Source organism: Salmo salar, chromosome ssa11, assembly GCF_905237065.1.
Source record: "Salmo salar chromosome ssa11, Ssal_v3.1, whole genome shotgun sequence".
In the NCBI taxonomy this organism is placed as follows: domain Eukaryota; kingdom Metazoa; phylum Chordata; class Actinopteri; order Salmoniformes; family Salmonidae; genus Salmo; species Salmo salar.
In genome coordinates, this window is record NC_059452.1 from 105,961,423 (window position 1) to 105,985,618 (window position 24,196).

A 24,196-nucleotide genomic window follows, 5' to 3' on the forward strand; every position below is an offset into this window, starting at 1 on the left:
GAATACTTTCTGAAGGCATTGTAACTACTGTTTCCTGAAGGAGAGAAACGAGCTACAACATAATGTGGAGAGAGTCACACTCTCTCGACTTAAGGATACACACGCCTGAAAAGGCCAATGAAATCCCCGGCTCCCTAGAAGCCCCGCCTTCAACAGGTGGTGATAGGTTTGAGGCTCGGAATTCATTCTTGCAATTTAAAACAGCTCTTCACCAAGCCCAGGGACGGGCGGAGCAGGGGGTATTAAACAGGTGATCTACAGAGCAGGGGGGGTATTAAACAGGTGATCTACAGAGCAGGGGGGGTATTAAACAGGTGATCTACAGAGCAGGGGGTATTAAACAGGTGATCTACAGAGCAGGGGGGGTATTAAACAGGTGATCTACAGAGCGGGGGGGTATTAAACAGGTGATCTACAGAGCAGGGGGGTATTAAACAGGTGATCTACAGAGCAGGGGGTATTAAACAGGTGATCTACAGAGCAGGGGGTATTAAACAGGTGATCTACAGAGCGGGGGGTATTAAACAGGTGATCTACAGAGCAGGGGGGTATTAAACAGGTGATCTACAGAGCAGGGGGGTATTAAACAGATGATCTACAGAGCGGGGGGGTATTAAACAGGTGATCTACAGAGCAGGGGGTATTAAACAGGTGATCTACAGAGCAGGGGGGGGTATTAAACAGGTGATCTACAGAGCAGGGGGTATTAAACAGGTGATCTACAGAGCAGGGGGTATTAAACAGGTGATCTACAGAGCGGGGGGGTATTAAACAGGTGATCTACAGAGCAGGGGGTATTAAACAGGTGATCTACAGAGCAGGGGGGGTATTAAACAGATGATCTACAGAGCAGGGGGGGTATTAAACAGGTGTATAAAAGTCAATCGACGTGTATAACCATTTACCACATTGTTCATTCTTTTTAAATGTTTCCGTAGATTTTATCGGTCTTGGAATACGTTGGATTGACTTTTTGTTTGATTTATAATTATTCTAAAATATTTGTAAAGACATTTGCAACAGATCAAATAAACAGCAACTCAGTGAAGAGGGGGGAGAATTGCATTTCAACTTAAACATTTTTTTTTTATGTTTCATCTCCTTCAAGGAAGAGTAGTTATAGTCCTAACGTTTCCCTTTCATTCGGTCAACTTTGGTACAACATACTATGGGGGAAATGTAATCACGCCCTACACCCAACGGATACTAAATGAAACGGCCCCCTGGCAGCCCGGACCCACGCGAGACGTGTCCCACGCTGGGACCCCCCAGACCTGACCCACGCCAGACCTGACCCACGCCAGACCAGACCCCCCCCCCCAGACCTGACCCACGCCAGACCTGACCCACGCCAGACCTGACCCACGCCAGACCTGACCCACGCCAGATGTGGTATTGCGTACACGATGTGCTGCCTAGTGACTTTTGCCCCGTCCACGTTGTAAGCAGTGACATCCAAGAGATTTAAAAACTCATTGTGTGTGGTGATTTCAACTCACCTCAGCACAAATATCTCCTGTATTCAACCTTTTAAACAGCTCCAAAACGCTGCAAAGACCCCTGGTTGAGTGGGCGTTTACACCGCTAGGTAACCCTTGCCCCTCTTACTGCTATATGTGACCGCGACTGGCTCGATTCGGTCTTATGTAGAAAAATTTGAAATGTGTGTTTTTTAACATTGGATAAAAGACAGAGCTAGAAAACAGTATATCATATACATTACTGGGGAAAGTAATTCTGTTTTGAAAGATGATAAACTTGTAAACCCACTGTTGAGAAAATTACCTTTGAATGTTTTGGTACCTACTGGAGAGCTCTTCTTTGTCTACACCACATTCAGTATCGTTCACAACCTCTAAACCCTTAGTCCCACCCATCTCTTTAAGGATTCACATGTGAGGCCATGTGCTAAACAGAGTGAGTAGTGTACCGCTTGCCGTGCAGTAGCAGAGAGAGAACAGTCTAACTCACACAGTCTGAGTTTGCAATCGTTATTTTTTTTTTGTCTCTCTCCAGGTGAAAGACCGTCAGTGGATGATATCATCACGTCTCTCTCTCTCCCCGTCTCCTAGGTGAAGGCCCGTTCGGCAGCGAGGGAGGTGATCGCCACCTACTCAGTGGATGATATCTTCATAGAGCTGGTGATCCAGCTGCCACAGAACTATCCTCTAGGCTCTATCACGGTGGAGAGCGGAAGGAGGGTGGGGGTAGCTGTTCAACAGTGGAGGAACTGGATGTTACAGCTCAGTACATACCTCACACACCAGGTAACACACACACACACACACCAGGTAACACACACACACACACACCAGGTAACACACACACACACACACACCAGGTAACACACACACACACACACACACACACCAGGTAACACACACACACACACACACCCAGGTAACACACACACACACACACACACACACACACACACACACACACACACACACACCAGGTAACACACACACACCAGGTAACACACACACACCAGGTAACACACACACACACCAGGTAACACACACACACACCAGGTAACACACACACACACACCAGGTAACACACACACACACACCAGGTAACACACACACCCACACCAGGTAACACACACACACACACCAGGTAACACACCAGTTAACACACACCAGTTAACACACACACCAGTTAACACACACACACACACACACACACACACACACACACACACACACACACACACACACACCAGGTAACACACACACACACACACACCAGGTAACACACACACACACACACACCAGGTAACACACACACACACACACACCAGGTAACACACACACACACACACACACACACACCAGGTAACACACACACACACACACACCAGGTCACACACACCAGGTAACACACACACACGCCAGGTAACACACACACACGCCAGGTAACACACACACACACCAGGTAACACACACACACACCAGGTAACACACACACACACACCAGGTAACACACACACACCAGGTAACACACACACACGCCAGGTAACACACACACACGCCAGGTAACACACACACACACCAGGTAACACACACACCAAGGTCGCCGTCAATAATGGCTGATCCCTGGTCATAACCCCTTTAAGAGAATCAAATCAAAGTTTATTTGTCACGTGCGCCGAATACAGCAGGTGTAGTAGACCTCACAGTGAAATGCTGAATACAACAGGTGTAGTAGACCTTACAGTGAAATGCTGAATACAACAGGTGTAGTAGACCATACAGTGAAATGCTGAATACAACAGGTGTAGTAGACCTTACAGTGAAATGCTGAATACAACAGGTGTAGTAGACCTTACAGTGAAATGCTGAATACAACAGGTGTAGGTAGACCATACAGTGAAATGCTGAATACAACAGGCATAGGTAGACCATACAGTGAAATGCTGAATACAACAGGTGTAGTAGACCTTACAGTGAAATGCTGAATACAGCAGGTGTAGTAGACCTCACAGTGAAATGCTGAATACAACAGGTGTAGTAGACCTCACAGTGAAATGCTGAATACAACAGGTGTAGTAGACCATACAGTGAAATGCTGAATACAACAGGTATAGTAGACCTCACAGTGAAATGCTGAATACAACAGGTGTAGTAGACCTCACAGTGAAATGCTGAATACAACAGGTGTAGTAGACCTTACAGTGAAATGCTGAATACAACAGGTGTAGTAGACCTTACAGTGAAATGCTGAATACAACAGGTGTAGTAGACCTTACAGTGAAATGCTGAATACAACAGGTGTAGTAGACCTCACAGTGAAATGCTGAATACAACAGGTGTAGTAGACCTCACAGTGAAATGCTGAATACAACAGGTGTAGTAGACCTCACAGTGAAATGCTGACTACAACAGGTGTAGTAGACCTCACAGTGAAATGCTGAATACAACAGGTGTAGTAGACCTTACAGTGAAATGCTGAATACAACAGGTGTAGTAGACCTCACAGTGAAATGCTGAATACAACAGGTGTAGTAGACCTCACAGTGAAATGCTGAATACAACAGGTGTAGTAGACCTCACAGTGAAATGCTGAATACAACAGGTGTAGTAGACCTCACAGTGAAATGCTGAATACAACAGGTGTAGTAGACCTCACAGTGAAATGCTGAATACAACAGGTGTAGTAGACCTCATAGTGAAATGCTGAATACAACAGGTGTAGTAGACCTCACAGTGAAATGCTGAATACAACAGGTGTAGTAGACCTCATAGTGAAATGCTGAATACAACAGGTGTAGTAGACCTCACAGTGAAATGCTGAATACAACAGGTGTAGTAGACCTCACAGTGAAATGCTGAATACAACAGGTGTAGTAGACCTCACAGTGAAATGCTGAATACAACAGGTGTAGTAGACCTTACAGTGAAATGCTGAATACAACAGGTGTAGGTAGACCTTACAGTGAAATGCTGAATACAACAGGTGTAGTAGACCTTACAGTGAAATGCTGAATACAACAGGTGTAGTGGACCTCACAGTGAAATGCTGAATACAACAGGTGTAGTAGACCTTACAGTGAAATGCTGAATACAACAGGTGTAGTAGACCTTACAGTGAAATGCTGAATACAACAGGTGTAGGTAGACCATACAGTGAAATGCTGAATACAACAGGTGTAGACCTTACAGTGAAATGCTGAATACAACAGGTGTAGTAGACCTCACAGTGAAATGCTGAATACAACAGGTGTAGTAGACCTCACAGTGAAATGCTGAATACAACAGGTGTAGTAGACCTCACAGTGAAATGCTGAATACAACAGGTGTAGTAGACCTCACAGTGAAATGCTGAATACAACAGGTGTAGTAGACCTCACAGTGAAATGCTGAATACAACAGGTGTAGTAGACCTTACAGTGAAATGCTGAATACAACAGGTGTAGTAGACCTTACAGTGAAATGCTGAATACAACAGGTGTAGTAGACCTTACAGTGAAATGCTGAATACAACAGGTGTAGTAGACCTCACAGTGAAATGCTGAATACAACAGGTGTAGTAGACCTCACAGTGAAATGCTGAATACAACAGGTGTAGTAGACCTTACAGTGAAATGCTGAATACAACAGGTGTAGTAGACCTCACAGTGAAATGCTGAATACAACAGGTGTAGTAGACCTTACAGTGAAATGCTGAATACAACAGGTGTAGTAGACCTTACAGTGAAATGCTGAATACAACAGGTGTAGTAGACCTCACAGTGAAATGCTGAATATAACAGGTATAGTAGACCTCACAGTGAAATTCTGAATACAACAGGTGTAGTAGACCTCACAGTGAAATGCTGAATACAACAGGTGTAGTAGACCTTACAGTGAAATGCTGAATACAACAGGTGTAGTAGACCTTACAGTGAAATGCTGAATACAACAGGTGTAGTAGACCTTACAGTGAAATGCTGAATACAACAGGTGTAGTAGACCTTACAGTGAAATGCTGAATACAACAGGTGTAGTAGACCTTACAGTGAAATGCTGAATACAACAGGTGTAGTAGACCTCACAGTGAAATGCTGAATACAACAGGTGTAGTAGACCTCACAGTGAAATGCTGAATACAACAGGTGTAGTAGACCTCACAGTGAAATGCTGAATACAACAGGTGTAGGTAGACCATACAGTGAAATGCTGAATACAACAGGTGTAGTAGACCTTACAGTGAAATGCTGAATACAACAGGTGTAGTAGACCTTACAGTGAAATGCTGAATACAACAGGTGTAGTAGACCTCACAGTGAAATGCTGAATACAACAGGTGTAGTAGACCTTACAGTGAAATGCTGAATACAACAGGTGTAGTAGACCATACAGTGAAATGCTGAATACAACAGGTGTAGTAGACCTCACAGTGAAATGCTGAATACAACAGGTGTAGTAGACCTCACAGTGAAATGCTGAATACAACAGGTGTAGTAGACCTCACAGTGAAATGCTGAATACAACAGGTGTAGTAGACCTTACAGTGAAATGCTGAATACAACAGGTGTAGTAGACCTCACAGTGAAATGCTGAATACAACAGGTGTAGTAGACCTTACAGTGAAATGCTGAATACAACAGGTGTAGTAGACCTTACAGTGAAATGCTGAATACAACAGGTGTAGTAGACCTCACAGTGAAATGTTTACTTACAGGCTCTAATCAATAGTGCAAAAAAAGGAATTAGGTGAACAATAGGTAAGTAAAGAAATAAAAACAACAGTAAAAAGACAGGCTATATACAGTAGAGGCTATATACAGTAGAGAGGCTATATACAGTAGAGAGGCTATATACAGTAGAGAGGCTACATACAGTAGAGGCTATATACAGTAGAGAGGCTATATACAGTAGTGAGGCTACATACAGTAGAGAGGCTACATACAGTAGAGAGGCTATATACAGTAGAGAGGCTATATACAGTAGAGAGGCTATATACAGTAGAGAGACTATATACAGTAGAGAGGCTATATACAGTAGAGAGGCTATATACAGTAGAGAGGCTATATACAGTAGAGAGGCTATATACAGTAGAGAGGCTATATACAGTAGAGGCTATATACAGTAGAGGGGCTATATACAGTAGAGGGGCTATATACAGTAGAGAGGCTATATACAGTAGAGGCTATATACAGTAGAGAGGCTGTATACAGTAGAGAGGCTGTATACAGTAGAGAGGCTATATACAGTAGAGAGGCTATATACAGTAGAGAGGCTATATACAGTAGAGAGGCTATATACAGTAGACAGGCTATATACAGTAGAGAGGCTGTATACAGTAGAGAGGCTGTATACAGTAGAGAGGCTATATACAGTAGAGAGGCTATATACAGTAGAGAGGCTATATACAGTAGAGAGGCTATATACAGTAGACAGGCTATATACAGTAGAGAGGCTATATACAGTAGAGAGGTTATATACAATAGAGAGGCTATATACAGTAGAGAGGCTATATACAGTAGAGGCTATATACAGTAGAGGCTATATACAGTAGAGAGGCTATATACAGTAGAGAGGCTATATACAGTAGAGGCTATATACAGTAGAGGGGCTATATACAGTAGAGGGGCTATATACAGTAGAGGGGCTATATACAGTAGAGGGGCTATATACAGTAGAGAGGCCATATACAGTAGAGAGGCCATATACAGTAGAGAGGCTATATACAGTAGAGAGGCTATATACAGTAGAGAGGCTATATACAGTAGAGAGGCTATATACAGTAGAGAGGCTACATACAGTAGAGGCTATATACAGTAGAGAGGCTATATACAGTAGAGAGGCTATATACAGTAGAGAGGCTATATACAGTAGAGAGGCTACATACAGTAGAGGCTATATACAGTAGAGGCTATATACAGTAGAGGCTATATACAGTAGAGAGGCTATATACAGTAGAGAGGCTATATACAGTAGAGAGGCTATATACAGTAGAGAGGCTATATACAGTAGAGGCTATATACAGGAGAGGCTATATACAGTAGAGAGGCTATATACAGTAGAGAGGCTATATACAGTAGAGAGGCTATATACAGTAGAGAGGCTATATACAGTAGAGAGGCTATATACAGTAGAGAGGTTATATACAGTAGAGAGGCTATATACAGTAGAGAGGCTATATACAGTAGAGAGGCTATATACAGTAGAGAGGCTATATACAGTAGAGAGGCTATATACAGTAGAGAGGCTATATACAGTAGCGAGGCTACATACAGACACCGGTTAGTCAGGCTGATTGAGGTAGTATGTACATGTAGATATGGTTAAAGTGACTATATGATGAACAGAGAGTAGCAGTAGCGTAAAAGAGGGGTTGTTTGGATATGCAAAAACACACATTACCATTTTTACACTACCCACGCGTACTCTTGTGTGAAACAGGACAACTATAAGCTTGACACATCTTTGTCATTGTTGTGACAAAGCTGTATATTTTAATGGTCTTTTAATGTCCCCAGCACGAGGTGCACCTGTGTAATGATCATGCTGTTTAATCAGTTTCTTGATATGCCACACCTGTCAGGTGGATGGATTATATTGGCAAAGGAGAAATCGCTCACTAACAGGGATGTAAACAAATGTGAGAAATAAGCTTTTTGTGCTTGTGGAACATTTCTGGGATCTTTTATTTCAGCTCATGAAACATGGGACTGCGTTTCTATTTTTGTTCTGTGTGTGTGTGTGTGTGTGTGTGTGTGTGTGTGTGTGTGTGTGTGTGTGTGTGTGTGTGTATATATATATATATAACACACACACACACTACATGACCAAAAGTATGTGGACACCTGCTCGTCGAACATCTCATTCCAAAATCCTGGCCATTAATATGTGACTAACTCATGGAGCTTGTTGAGAGAATGCCAATCTGTCATCAGGGCAAAGGGTGGCTACTTTGAAGAATCTCAAATATAAAAATATATTTTGATTTGTTTAACCCTTTTTTTGGGGTGTTACTACATGATTCCATATGTGTTATTTCATAGTGTTGATGTCTTCACTATTATTCTACAATGTAAAAAAATAAAAAACCCTTGAATGAGTAGGCGTGTCCAAACATTTCACTGGTACTGTACCTCACACTTGTGCTTTGTTAAGTGTTGCGTTATGTAAGTATCATGTTCCCTGTCTGTCTCTTTGTGTATGATAGAACGGCAGTATAATGGAGGGCCTGGCCCTGTGGAAGACCAACGTGGATAAGCGGTTCGAGGGGGTAGAGGATTGTATGATCTGTTTCTCTGTTATCCATGGATCCAACTACTCTCTGCCCAAGAAGGCCTGCCGCACCTGCAAGAAAAAGTTCCACTCTGCCTGTCTGGTGAGAGACGCATATTCACACAAGACAACACACACACACACACACACACACACACACACACACACACACACACACACACAAGCACTCACACAAGCACTCATGCACAAACTGCAATACAAGAGAACACACTCAGAGGCATATAGGTTATCACACACACACATTCGCACTTTGGGCTGTTGTGGGGACCGTATTATCATCGCACCGGCGGTCACGAGTCATGAAGGAAGTCAAATTCCACGTGACCGTTTAGTCACGGTAATTAGGTTTCTCCGAGCTCTGATGCTGCTGCTGATGGTCGTTAGTAACCTACCAAACTTGCTAACTGCCTGGTACTCAGGTACTCAGCACTCTATTGTCCCTCTAATCACTCTGACATCAATGCAAATGTGTTCGTAAATCAAATCATACACTTCATGAGAACCCATGAGCTCGTGTTGCTCAAACAGAGTGATGGCCTCTACTAAAAAGAGGAGGATCCCATCAGCTTTCTATGGGCTAGGCTTACTATATTTATTTCTCAACTTTCCTAGTATTAAGCACATTGCTTCTCTTTACAACAGGAGTATAGCCTACCTGGCTGGCATGAAAATTAACCACAGGGGAAAGAGCCATTATCATGCACCTGTCTCAATGATAATGGTCCATTCTAAATCAAAACAAATTTGACACATATATTATTTAGTATATGTAAAGACAAGATGAAATCAAGGATCGTCTGATAGGTGACAATATTAGCCTATCACTGGTGAATTATATATTATCACCTGTGAATGATGCCCAAAATAAGAAACAAAGCCTTTTTTTGGGGGGGGTGACTTGTTCGCATCATAGTCACACACCTCATGTAGCCTTGCCCATACTGCCCTACCAAGCAAAAAAAAGGCAGTAACTGCTCATAGCGTAGAACTGAGAAAAAAAATGCCTTTTTTATTTACCTTGGGTTTCACAGTAACTTTATCCAGTTACTACTACCATGACCCCCGTTTTCTCCTGAACACAATACGAGGCAGGATACTTGTCCACATTATCAAATCAAATGTATTTATATAGCCCTTCTTACATCAGCTGATATCTCAAAGTGCTGTACAGAAACCCAGCCTAAAACCCCCAAACAGCAAGCAATGCAGTTGTAGAAGCACGGTGGCTAGGAAAAACTCCCTAGAAAGGCCAGAACCTTAGGAAGAAACCTGGAGAGGAACCAGGCTATGAGGGGTGGCCAGTCCTCTTCTGGCTGTGCTGGGTGGAGAGGAACCAGGCTATGAGGGGTGGCCAGTCCTCTTCTGGCTGTGCCGGGTGGAGATTATAACAGAACATGGCCAAGATGTTCAAATGTTCATAAATGACCAGCATGGTCAAATAATAATAATCATAGTAGTTAAGCACGTATTTAATGTAGCAAATGAGCAGCAGTTTTAGTTTTTATGCTTGGTAGGGCAGTATAGGCCTATATGTTTTAATTTTAACATCTAACGGGGCCAAATAACCTTAAATGAAGCACATGAATCTGCTTTACAAGGGTTGTAGAGCCTAACCGGCATACGAAAGCAAAGCGTGAGTTTCACATTTGGGGAAGGTCATTTTCACTATAAAAATGCCCCTTTTTATAATAAAAGCATTTACATGCATAATCACATTTGCGGTCACTTTTGATAATGGTGTTTTACGCTAATCAAACATTCTTATAATGTGAAGAAATAGCCTAACAGTTTATCAACATTTTAAACTAAACGTTCTGATCGGTTGTCGGTCACATTGCATAAAAACGTAGTTTTTTTGTTGCTAGTGGCTGTATTAATTTGAGATCTATCGCATCCCACGTTTGGAATATTTATTTCTCGTACAGAATAGGTCGACTTTTGAACTATGGGGGGGATAGGAACTATTTGTACTATTGACCATAGGCTAGCGAGTTTCCTGTTCGTTAGGCCTACTCATCTTGTTGGCTGACGAAAAAGTAAAAAGGCGGACAGTTCTTCCAATATCTTCAATATACACCTCGGATTTGGCTAAGGACGAGCGCAGTTGTGTCCTCCGATTCGTCTGTCTTCACTTGTAGCCTGTGAGAAAGACCTGATCACGTGACGGAGAGCCGCGTGAGTGAGGGACGCTTCGGACTACGCAGCACTCCGGGCCGCAAAAAGGCATGGATTTTTTGTTTTGTTTGTTAGGGTGCATTACGGCCACAAAGGGAATGCCGCCGAGGAATTCGAGGAATTTTCATTTTATTCAGCTTTGTTCAATTGTATTCTTCATAGTATAAAATAATGCCATGGAATTGTAAGCGAATCTTGTCTGCTAAATGAACAGCCATTTGGCCTAGCCAGATCAGGACCTAACATAAGGACAACTCAGAGCATCCTATTCTGTTCGTCTGAAATAGACTACATTTATATCATGTTTCTTTAGACCTGTCTAAAATAAATAATGGATTTATTGTGACGCGGTAGGCTATACTACATGGATTTATTAGACTTTTTAAAATGGCTTGTAGCTATTTTTGGAAGCCAGGAGATGCTAAATGTGTTTATGTTGATTAACGGTCAATTACCGTGAGGCTGACCCAGTTATTTGCTTGACAATCACTGGCTGACGACATTTTGTGATCGCCACAGCCCTAATCATTATCATGTTACTCACGCTGTCTCTCTTTCTCTCTCTCTCTTCTCCTCTCCAGTACAAGTGGTTTACCTCTAGCAACAAGTCCACCTGCCCCCTGTGTAGAGAGACCTTCTTCTAGCAACAAGTCCACCTGCCCCCTGTAGAGACCTTCTCCTAGCAACAAGTCCACCTGCCCCCTGTAGAGATCTTCTCCTAGCAACAAGTCCACCTGCCCCCTGTAGAGACCTTCTCCTAGCAACAAGTCCACCTGCCCCCTGTAGAGACCTTCTCCTAGCAACAAGTCCACCTGCCCCCTGTAGAGACCTTCTCCTAGCAACAAGTCCACCTGCCCCCTGTGTAGAGAGACCTTCTCCTAGCAACAAGCCCACCTGCCCCCTGTAGAGACCTTCTCCTAGCAACAAGTCCACCTGCCCCCTGTAGAGACCTTCTCCTAGCAACAAGTCCACCTGCCCCCTGTAGAGACCTTCTCCTAGCAACAAGTCCACCTGCCCCCTGTGTAGAGAGACCTTCTCCTAGCAACAAGTCCACCTGCCCCCTGTAGAGATCTTCTCCTAGCAACAAGTCCACCTGCCCCCTGTAGAGACCTTCTCCTAGCAACAAGTCCACCTGCCCCCTGTGTAGAGACCTTCTCCTAGCAACAAGTCCACCTGCCCCCTGTAGAGATCTTCTCCTAGCAACAAGTCCACCTGCCCCCTGTAGAGACCTTCTTCTAGCAACAAGCCCACCTGCCCCCTGTAGAGACCTTCTCCTAGCAACAAGCCCACCTGCCCCCTGTAGAGACCTTCTCCTAGCAACAAGTCCACCTGCCCCCTGTAGAGATCTTCTCCTAGCAACAAGCCCACCTGCCCCCCTGTAGAGACCTTCTCCTAGCAACAAGTCCACCTGCCCCCTGTGTAGAGACCTTCTCCTAGCAACAAGCCCACCTGCCCCCTGTAGAGACCTTCTCCTAGCAACAAGCCCACCTGCCCCCTGTAGAGACCTTCTCCTAGCAACAAGTCCACCTGCCCCCTGTAGAGACCTTCTCCTAGCAACAAGTCCACCTGCCCCCTGTAGAGACCTTCTCCTAGCAACAAGCCCACCTGCCCCCTGTGTAGAGAGATCTAATCGAAACTACGTTGCCATGGATACGCAGAGTCAGTGTTCCGTTGCCATGGATGCACAGAGACAGTTTGGTTGTATGCATCTCCCACCACAACCTTTTTATAGATCAGTGCTTCGTTTTTTTTCCTCGGGACCCAAATTGAATCAGGTTTTCTGTCGCGATCCAATATTCACATTGTGGTTTTTGTTTTGTTGTTGTTGCCAAAATGCAATTTGGAAAACAATTTTTAAATACTTTCTTGACAGTAAATGTAGCAATTATATTAGACAAGGGAACAATATTCCCATTTTTTTGGGGGGGGGGGTCATTAATTCCATATTGCTCACAGTCTTGTTTGAGACCACGTCAATCTGCTAAATCACACTGCTAATATAGCTTTATAGTGAAAATACTGTGATTTGAAGAAAAATGTAATTTTCTGAGAATTAAAATGATTGAAATGTAGGCTAATCTTTTACATACGTTCTACCTGGTTTTAGTTGTTTCAATTCAGACGAGTATCTCAACAACAACATCAATGTATTTGACTCAGACACCCCGCGACCCATTCTAAACCTTTTGGCTTTCAGTTGGCTACCACTGCTTCAGAAGCTCTTTTGACAGCAGCGCTTGTAACTCGAGGTAAGAGTTGAGTACTAAATATATCTTTTAAGACGTAATAATGTTTTATATCCAGTAGCCAATGAGTTCCAAGGAGCCAGGAATTGGATCGGCGCTCGGTGATGACATCAGAGCAGGAGGACAGATGGGTTGAGTTCCTGCCCCGAATAGATTTGTGACGCATGCCAGATCTCACAACGTCCGGATATGTGTTTAACCGCCTCTCACGTTATAAAGCAATCTGATGCCCGACTGCACAGTCGTTGACGTGGCACGCGGCCATTGGTTGGTGATGCGATGCAACGCCCGCGCTTCTAGTCGGGCCCGGGAACTCGACCAGAATGTTCAGTCTGAACGATCCAATCAAATTCACTTCCTAATTTTGGTGTGATTGACAGAGAGCGGTGATGTAATATATATATATATACACAGACTGATGAACACAAAGTGGATTAATTTTAGATAAATAAAGAGGATTTATATATCACGAACTTAAATCTCTCTAGTGATAATGACAAAGATAGTATTACTTGATTGTATTTTAACACACAGTATAATAACAGAGAGAGAGAGAGAGAGAGAACTAAAGCCAGATCTGTTTGTGCTCTTGCAAACTCCATTGCTCGTTGTCAAACCAGAACATGACAGATTTACAAGGAGTCGGCATGACAACGCCAACAGACTTGGCAGCGTGACAGTGGATCTTTATTCTTGCCTTGTTGATGTGGTTCAGCGTGAATGTTGTCTATTCTGTTTGTCTGCCATTCCTCTGTGTCTGTCTGGTTGTAATCTGACTGCTCTTATGGTGTTGAAATGATACGTCATTAAATCAATTAAAAACAGACAACTCTGTCTCTGTGTCTCTCTCTGTATCCGTCTTCTCCAGCTGTTCCCCCCCCGACACAAAGCACATATTTTAACTACTTTTCCCAGCAACTTAGACACAAACTTAGTGAATGTATCTGGTTATTAGAACAGATATATTACAGAGTACAGCTGTTTTAGTTACCCTGACAACCAGAGTACAGCTGTTTTAGTTACCCTGACAACCAGAATACTGCTGTTTTAGTTACCCTGACAACCAGAATACTGCTGTTTTAGTTACCCTGTCAACCAGAGTACAGCTGTTTTAGTTACCCTGACAACCAGAGTACAGCTGTTTTAGTTACCCTGACGACCAGAATACTGCTGTTTTAGTTACCCTGTCGACCAGAATACTGCTGTTTTAGTTACCCTGACGACCAGAGTACTGCTGTTTTAGTTACCCTGTCGACCAGAATACTGCTGTTTTAGTTACCCTGTCGACCAGAATACTGCTGTTTTAGTTACCCTGACAACCAGAATACTGCTGTGTTAGTTACCCTGACAACCAGAGTACAGCTGTTTTAGTTACCCTGACAACCAGAATACTGCTGTTTTAGTTACCCTGACAACCAGAATACTGCTGTTTTAGTTACCCTGTCAACCAGAGTACAGCTGTTTTAGTTACCCTGACAACCAGAGTACAGCTGTTTTAGTTACCCTGACGACCAGAATACTGCTGTTTTAGTTACCCTGTCGACCAGAATACTGCTGTTTTAGTTACCCTGACGACCAGAATACTGCTGTTTTAGTTACCCTGTCGACCAGAATACTGCTGTTTTAGTTACCCTGTCGACCAGAATACTGCTGTTTTAGTTACCCTGACAACCAGAATACTGCTGTGTTAGTTACCCTGACAACCAGAGTACAGCTGTTTTAGTTACCCTGACAACCAGAATACTGCTGTTTTAGTTACCCTGACAACCAGAATACTGCTGTTTTAGTTACCCTGTCAACCAGAGTACAGCTGTTTTAGTTACCCTGACAACCAGAGTACAGCTGTTTTAGTTACCCTGTCGACCAGAGTACAGCTGTTTTAGTTACCCTGTCGACCAGAGTACTGCTGTTTTAGTTACCCTGACAACCAGAGTACAGAATCATTGTTTTTCTAGTTGTTTAGTTGTCTAGTTAGTTCTAGTTAATTTTCTAGCTCGTCTCCGTACTCTTTAGCTATGATCCAATTGGTAGTAGAAGGTGCATGTTGAGGAATAATCACAATGAGAAAATGTGTTCACTTCTACTGGCTCTCTCTCTCTCTCTCTCACACACACTCTTTCTTTCTCACACACACACTCTTTCTTTCTCTCACACACACACACACACACACACACACTTTCTGAATACATCTCTCTCTCTCTCTCTGAGACACACACACACGGATGTCCTCTATGGTTAATGATGTGTCAGATGAGTCCGTCTGCTGTAAAAGCAGCTCTTGCCAGCGATGAAGAATGAATGTTTCTCTCTTTCCGTTCAGCCGTGTATGAGCCTGTTGACAGTTGGCCTCCGAGTTACTCAGTTCTTTAGGAGGAAACTTTGGGCACCACTTTACCTCGGGAGAGCTCCAACTGTCTGTCACAATAACCTGTGGAATGCACAATGTTCCAATGTCTACTCTGCAAAACAATGAAAAGAAAATGCATATTATTACTGCTGGTAGTGACAAGACTTCCCGAAGGGCGAGAGCCCCTTAAGCCATTGAATATATATATATACTTTTATGACAGTTTTTTCAAATGATAAAGAGCTTTCAATACATGGTACATTATGGATTCGTGTGTATATATATATATATATATAACCTATTTTGTCAGCACTTTCAAAAAGTGCTGCGGTTGCTAAACTTTTACGTTTTTTTTTTCTCAAGATACTTTTTTTTTTTTTTTAAGAATCATACTCCTCCTGTAGGCTGTTTTAATGGTTTATGGCTCTTACAGGAAGCTAACCCTGGTTACCAGTTTCCAGGAAGAGACTAATTATTGTGCGACTGCTGGTGCCAGTGGCTGGCTCATAGGCAGCCATCTTGGATCTCCCCTCCCCTCTGTGGTATTAGTCTGTCTGATGGAGGATGTTTCCGTTGTCGCAGTCGATCGTGAGTGTGTCAGTTTTGAGATCATAAAGATGACCTGTGTGTGTGTGTGTGTGTGTGTGTTGGTTCTTCTATCCTTGTGGGGACTTAAAATCTCCAGAAGTAAAAGGATGTATACGTAGTAAAACGAGGACAATTCTCCCACGTACCCATTAAGGACAAAGCGAAGCTTAGGGTTTAGGGAAAGGTGTTAGTGTTTGAGTTAGGTCTATGGCTTAGAGAGAATAGGATTTTGAATGGAAATACATTCTAGGTCCCCACGAGGATAGAAGATTGAAACTTGTGTTCGTGCCCCCGTCCTTGACTGTGTGTGTGTGTGTGTGTGTGTGTGTGAGACCATAAGCCTTCATAATGAATTACAGTGTATTTACTGAGCGATCCCTCATCGCCTGGCATTGACCTTTTTAATGCCTATTGATCTATGCATACATATTTATACTGAGACCCTTCAACACACACAGAAACGCACACACACACACACACACACACACATCGTCAAGTCCATTTTATTTACAGTGCATTTCACAGCTTCACACATCAGAGGCGTATATGCTCGATTACACAGCGACGTAGACTGCTGAATTACTGACTGTACTTTTCTACAGTCAATTAAGAAGTAGATGTATTTCTGTCTAGTGTACCAGGCTATGGACCATAGATGGATACCAGCCTACGGACCATAGATGGATACCAGCCTACGGACCATAGATGGATACCAGGCTATGGACCATAGATGGATACCAGGCTACGGACCATAGATGGATACCAGGCTATGGACCATAGATGGATACCAGGCTATGGACCATAGATGGATACCAGGCTATGGACCATAGATGGATACCAGGCTATGGACCATAGATGGATACCAGGCTACGGACCATAGATGGATACCAGGCTACGGACCATAGATGGATACCAGGCTATGGACCATAGATGGATACCAGGCTATGGACCATAGATGGATACCAGGCTATGGACCATAGATGGATACCAGGCTATGGACCATAGATGGATACCAGGCTATGGACCATAGATGGATACCAGGCTATGGACCATAGATGGATACCAGGCTATGGACCATTGATGGGTGAGGTAACAGGCTATGGACCATAGATGGATACCAGGCTATGGACTCTAGATGGGTGAAGTACCAGGCTATGGACTCTAGATGGGTGAAGTACCAGGCTATGGACTCTAGATGGGTGAGGTACCAGGCTATGGACTCTAGATGGGTGAGGTACCAGGCTATGGACTCTAGATGGGTGATGTACCAGGCTATGTAATCTAGATCGATACCAGGCTATGGACTATAGATGGTTGAGGTACCAGGCTATGGACTCTAGATGGGTGAAGTACCAGGCTATGGACTCTAGATGGGTGAAGTACCAGGCTATGGACTCTAGATGGGTGAGGTACCAGGCTATGGACTCTAGATGGGTGAGGTACCAGGCTATGGACTCTAGATGGGTGATGTACCAGGCTATGTAATCTAGATCGATACCAGGCTATGGACTATAGATGGTTGAGGTACCAGGCTATGGACTCTAGATGGGTGAAGTACCAGGCTATGGACTCTAGATGGGTGAAGTACCAGGCTATGGACTCTAGATGGGTGAGGTACCAGGCTATGGACTCTAGATGGGTGAGGTACCAGGCTATGGACTCTAGATGGGTGAAGTACCAGGCTATGGACTCTAGATGGGTGAAGTACCAGGCTATGGACTCTAGATGGGTGAAGTACCAGGCTATGGACTCTAGATGGCAGCAGTTAGTTGCAAGTGAACGTCTCCATAGCCACGGTCTTCACATGTTGTTGCCTTGACATTATATCTTGAAGAGATTACATTAGATGTTTTTCCTATCGCTCTACACAACCTACATTTTCAAAGTGCAAAGATTTTTTTGTTGTTGTTGAAAATTGTCCTAATTACTAAGAAATACAAAAATTGTTAATGTATTGATTTGCATATGTTTTCACACACCCCAGATTTCATACTTGGTAGAAGCACCTTTTGGCAGCGATTACAGCTGTGAATCATGTTGAATAAGATACTACCAAACTATCCCAGGGTTCGGTTTTCAAAAGACTGAAGCGTGTATTTCCTGTGAGTTATTATTATTTTTTTGATCCTAACAAACTCCCCAGTCCTTTGTCAGTGCAAAGTATACCCATAACATGATGCTGCCAACACAATACTTGAAAAAAATTTTTCCAATTATGCTCCTAAGCATTTAATGGGTCTAGCAAACAAAGTTTCGGCACACAGTGCCTTTTGTGTTATAGTAATTAAGGCAGTGAGGGATGGAAAAAGTGGAACTGTTTAAAAAAAAAATATATATATAGTTTTACAGCATGTCAAGCAAGATGTTGAAAACATGGGTCAATTAATTACATCATCTAAATAATCATCAGTAATTGTTGTTGCATTTAATACCTTTTTGGGGTTTGATTTAATGGCATATCTTCTAGTGGTTCATGCATAATGTAAAATGGAACATAATCAACATGGGAAACGTGTTATGGGTTCCTGAGTGGCGCAGCGGTCTAAAACACTGCATCTCAGCGTCACTAAAGTCCCTGGTTCGAAATCCAGGCTGTATCACATCCGGGCTGTGATTGCTAAATCCCATAGGGCGGCGGCGCACAATTATTTGGCCCAGCGTCGTCCGGGTTTGGCCATCATTTTGTAAATAAGAATTTGTTCTTAACTGACTTGCCTACTTAAATAAACGCATAAATAAATGACAATATATATCTATCTATATGCATTGCAGGCTGATAAGCTGTGGGTAAAATATGTTCATTGGGTTGAGCTCAGGCAATATTCAAACCACTAGGTGTCAGTCTTTTTATGTAGGAGATCCAGTTACCGTAACTCGAGGATATTAACATGATGTATTTTATTTTATCTAATCATGTTGAAATTTAGACGATGTAATTAATTGACCCACGTATTCAACATCTTGCTTGACATGCTGTAAAACATATATTTTTTTAAACAGTTCCACTTTTTCCATCCCTCATTGCCTTAATTACTAATGACACACCTCTCCTACTGTGTTGCACTAATTCCACTGTCTTCATCACCTGAAAGAAAATAAGGAACAGTGTGTTGAAATGTTGTTTGCTAGACCCATTAAATGTTTTGGGGAAAATAATCACTCTGACTTTCATTTTCTTTTCGTTAGTTTGTCAGGATCAATAGAAATATGAAAGAAGAACCAAAGACCAGGTAAGAAGTTCTGGAAAACTCACCTGTCTTTTGAAAACCTTAACCCTGGGATATATAGAGTTGTATTTTTCAGCCGGATAGTAACATACATGTTCACGCTATAGACAGACGGGCCGTAATGGCTTTCCAAGAGGAGTTGAGTGTTCCTGAGTGCTCTAGTGCTTACACCTAACTTCAATTAGCTTGAAAATCATAGATAAGATTTTGAATATTGCTGTCCGTCAATGATTTCCCCAAACAAATTTACTGTGTTTGAACAATTTTGAGAAAAACAATGGCCATATGTTTCCCTAAGAGTTGTGCAAAGTTGGTTAGAAAAGTACTCACAGCTGTAATGGCTGCCAAAATTGCTTCCACCAAGTATTAACTGGGGTGTGATGACATATAGGTAATCAAGACATATTTTTAAAAAATATATATCTTTCAGACCTTACTGACCCAGTTTAGAATGAGGTTAGTCCTGGTCACACGCTCCTGTTCTCTGTGCCTTAGGCTGCTGCTCTGTTGTAGCAGACAGGTAGGTCGGTCTGAGGTACTCGCTGGTCAGGGAGAAACAACGCCAGACATTGAGGTTAAAATAGTGTGTGTGTCATTCTAAAGAATATTATGTCAGAGAATAGCTAGAATACAGCGAGTAGATCCAAAAGAGAAGGAGAGACGGGTGAGACGTGGGGGACAGACGGGTGAGACGTGGGGGGAGAAGTGGGGGAGAGACGAGGGGGAAGTGGGGGGAGAAGAGGGAGAAGTGGGGGGGAAGTGGGGGAGAGATGGGTGAGAAGTGGAGGAGAGACGAGGGAGAAGTGGGGGGAGAAGTGGGGGGGAGACGAGGGAGAAGTGGGGGGGAGACGGGTGAGAAGTGGGGGAGAGACGGGACGGGTGAGAAGTGGGGGAGAGACGGGGGAGAAGTGGGGGAGAGAGGTCACGTTAGGCTAAAGCCTTTGCCTCCAGAGATTGTAGTTGTAACACTAGGAGATTGTAGCTGTAACACTGTAGGAGATTGTAGCTGTAACACTGTAGGAGATTGTAGTTGTAACACTAGGAGATTGTAGTTGTAATACTGTAGGAGATTGTAGCTGTAACACTGTAGGAGATTGTAGTTGTAATACTGTACGAGATTGTAGCTGTAACACTGTAGGAGATTGTAGCTGTAACACTGTAGGATATTGTAGTTGTAATACTGTACGAGATTGTAGCTGTAACACTGAGATGGGAGACAACAAGTAGAGAGCAACATGGATGCTGAATGTACCTGTGCTAGATGTCCCCGCTACATCTGGGAAATAAAATGTTTTTTTGGGGGGGGAATTTAATGTTTTTCATTAGATTGACTCAGTTTATTTTACATTTTGTTTTCTTTTTATTTTAGTGAACTGTTGGATTCAGTGGTTAAAATGGGTATTTTTGTACAAATTGTTTTAATTGCTGCCTACATGGCTCATTGCGTAGTCTAAATTATAAAAAAAAAACGATCTCATCTCCGTACCCCAGAGAGATACCGCTAAACCCTACTTTGACTGATGGTATAGACGCTTTTATCTTTCAGAGAGAAAGCCCATGGTGTTACCATTTGACTCCTACTGTGTGACATGGACATAAAATCCACCGGTTTTTGATCTGGCACAAAGCTGTGTTTGTTGTATCAGATGACTGTAGTTTGGATTATTTTAAATCATCTAAAAGCTGTAAAGATTTTAGGAAGAAACAAATCAAGGTGTTTTATTATTCTGCTTTTTGGTGTCAGGAAACAGTCATCCAAACCCAGGCCCATTGGCTATATGGATCAGGAAACGATCACCCAAACCCAGGCCCATTGGCTATGGTTCAGGAAACATTCATCCAAACCCAGGCCCATTGGCTATATGGATCAGGAAACGATCATCCAAACCCAGGCCCATTGGCTATATGGATCAGGAAACATTCACCCAAACCCAGGCCCATTGGCTATATGGATCAGGAAACGATCACCCAAACCCAGGCCCATTGGCTATATGGATCAGGAAACATTCACCCAAACCCAGGCCCATTGGCTATATGGATCAGGAAACATTCACCCAAACCCAGGCCCATTGGCTCTATGGATCAGGAAACATTCACCCAAACCCAGGCCCATTGGCTATATGGATCAGGAAACATTCACCCAAACCCAGGCCCATTGGCTATATGGATCAGGAAACGATCACCCAAACCCAGGCCCATTGGCTATATGGATCAGGAAACATTCACCCAAACCCAGGCCCATTGGCTCTATGGATCAGGAAACGATCACCCAAACCCAGGCCCATTGGCTATATGGATCAGGAAACATTCACCCAAACCCAGGCCCATTGGCTCTATGGATCAGGATACATTCACCCAAACCCAGGCCCATTGGCTATATGGATCAGGAAACATTCACCCAAACCCAGGCCCATTGGCTCTATGGATCAGGAAACATTCACCCAAACCCAGGCCCATTGGCTATGGATCAGGAAACATTCACCCAAACCCAGGCCCATTGGCTATGGTTCAGGAAACATTCACCCAAACCCAGGCCCATTGGCTCTATGGGTCAGGAAACATTCACCCAAACCCAGGCCCATTGGCTATATGGATCCGGAAACATTCACCCAAACCCAGGCCCATTGGCTATGGTTCAGGAAACATTCACCCAAACCCAGGCCCATTGGCTCTATGGATCAGGAAACATTCACCCAAACCCAGGCCCATTGGCTCTATGGATCAGGAAACATTCACCCAAACCCAGGCCCATTGGCTATGGTTCAGGAAACATTCACCCAAACCCAGGCCCATTGGCTCTATGGGTCAGGAAACATTCACCCAAACCCAGGCCCATTGGCTATGGATCAGGAAACATTCACCCAAACCCAGGCCCATTGGCTATATGGATCAGGAAACATTCACCCAAACCCAGGCCCATTGGCTATATGGATCAGGAAACATTCACCCAAACCCAGGCCCATTGGCTATATGGATCAGGAAACATTCACCCAAACCCAGGCCCATTGGCTCTATGGATCAGGAAACATTCACCCAAACCCAGGCCCATTGGCTCTATGGATCAGGAAACATTCACCCAAACCCAGGCCCATTGGCTATATGGATCAGGAAACATTCATCCAAACCCAGGCCCATTGGCTCTATGGATCAGGAAACATTCACCCAAACCCAGGCCCATTGGCTCTATGGATCAGGAAACATTCACCCAAACCCAGGCCCATTGGCTATATGGATCAGGAAACATTCACCCAAACCCAGGCCCATTGGCTATGGATCAGGAAACATTCACCCAAACCCAGGCCCATTGGCTATGGATCAGGAAACATTCACCCAAACCCAGGCCCATTGGCTCTATGGATCAGGAAACGTTCACCCAAACCCAGGCCCATTGGCTATGGATCAGGAAACATTCACCCAAACCCAGGCCCATTGGCTATATGGATCAGGAAACATTCACCCAAACCCAGGCCCATTGGCTATGGATCAGGAAACATTCACCCAAACCCAGGCCCATTGGCTATGGATCAGGAAACATTCACCCAAACCCAGGCCCATTGGCTATGGATCAGGAAACATTCACCCAAACCCAGGCCCATTGGCTATGGATCAACTTCCCACTCCAAATGATTTTAAAACTAGATGAGGGTTGGGACTGATGCATATTAATGTGAGGAGTTTAATGCCGAATATTGGGCATGATACAAGTCTGGGTTCACACTGCTGACCCAGATGTCTTAGTTCAGTCCGAGACCTGGCTTAAGAAATCTGTTCTAAATAAGTCTATAGGCTTGGATGGTTATAATGTTTATCGATGTGACCGACAAAGTAAACAGTTTGAGTTTTTAGCGTTGAAACTGTAGTTATCGAAAGCTGTGAACTTAGATTTGATGTTATAGACCTCCATCTGCAAAAGAAGAATCCCTGGATTCTCTGGCTGAACTGATGCGTGGTTGGGGGGGAATGAAATGGTCCTTATGGGCAATTTTAAACTGGGATTGGTTATCTCCAAACTCCGAGGCCGTAAGAGGACGGTGCAATAAATTTACATTTGACTCAAATTATAAATGCAGTCACAAGACTCAATTCCAAAGACATCTCTAAGTCAACACCTATTGATGTTATTCTAACAAACAATCTGCTTAAGTACTCGGCCGTTGGTATTTTCCGCTAATGATATAAGTGATCATTGTGCAGCCGCTTGCATTAGAGACATTAAAATCCCCAAAGTGCCCCCTCAGTTCATAGTCAAACTACATTTTTGGCAGTTATGTGAGCAGGCTTTCCTGCATGAACTTTATGCATGCAACTGGCATAGGATTGCGCTTACTACAGATATCGAAGAGGCATTCTCCTATTTTCATTCCTTGTTTTCTACTATCTGTGATAAACACGCCCCCCTCTAAAAAAAGCTACCCGGGTAAAAGGTAGAGACGATCCCTGGTTTACAGGGGAATTATCTGATTGGTTCTAGAAATACACAATGGGCCAAAGCCAGAAAGGGTCATTCCCAAGCTGAATGGCAGTTATTCAGGGCACTGAGAAAGAAGTCCACCTTGTTAATACAAAAAATGCAAATCTAGCTTCTATTACGAATCTACCAAGGAAAACCTCAATAACCCGACCAAATTATGGAAAACCATTTAAATCCATGAATGATAACAACAACTCCTCTGGTCTTCTGTTGAAATTGACCTCAAATTCAATGGATGTGACTGACTATAATAAACTGTTTGACATGTTTTAATGAGCATTTTTCTAAAGCTGGACATGTATTTGATAATGAACTCCTTCCAAACATCTCGAATGAGGCTGTGAATGAAACTGCCGCTTGCCATTCTACGGTTCATCTATTTCATTTTTACAGAGATT

At 43.4% G+C, this 24,196-nt stretch overlaps 1 protein-coding gene across 1 annotated transcript in view; it reads left to right on the forward strand.

Moving 5' to 3' along the window:
* Positions 1-13,994, forward strand: part of ltn1 (listerin E3 ubiquitin protein ligase 1) — a 98,694-nt gene extending 84,700 nt beyond the window's left edge. The window contains exons 32-34 of the mRNA XM_045690252.1: positions 2,073-2,267; positions 8,659-8,826; positions 11,501-13,994. Coding sequence (XP_045546208.1) covers positions 2,073-2,267; positions 8,659-8,826; positions 11,501-11,563 — 426 coding nt within the window. The 3' untranslated portion in view covers positions 11,564-13,994. The remainder of the gene's footprint in view (positions 1-2,072; positions 2,268-8,658; positions 8,827-11,500) is intronic.
* Positions 13,995-24,196: the final 10,202 nt, after the last annotated feature.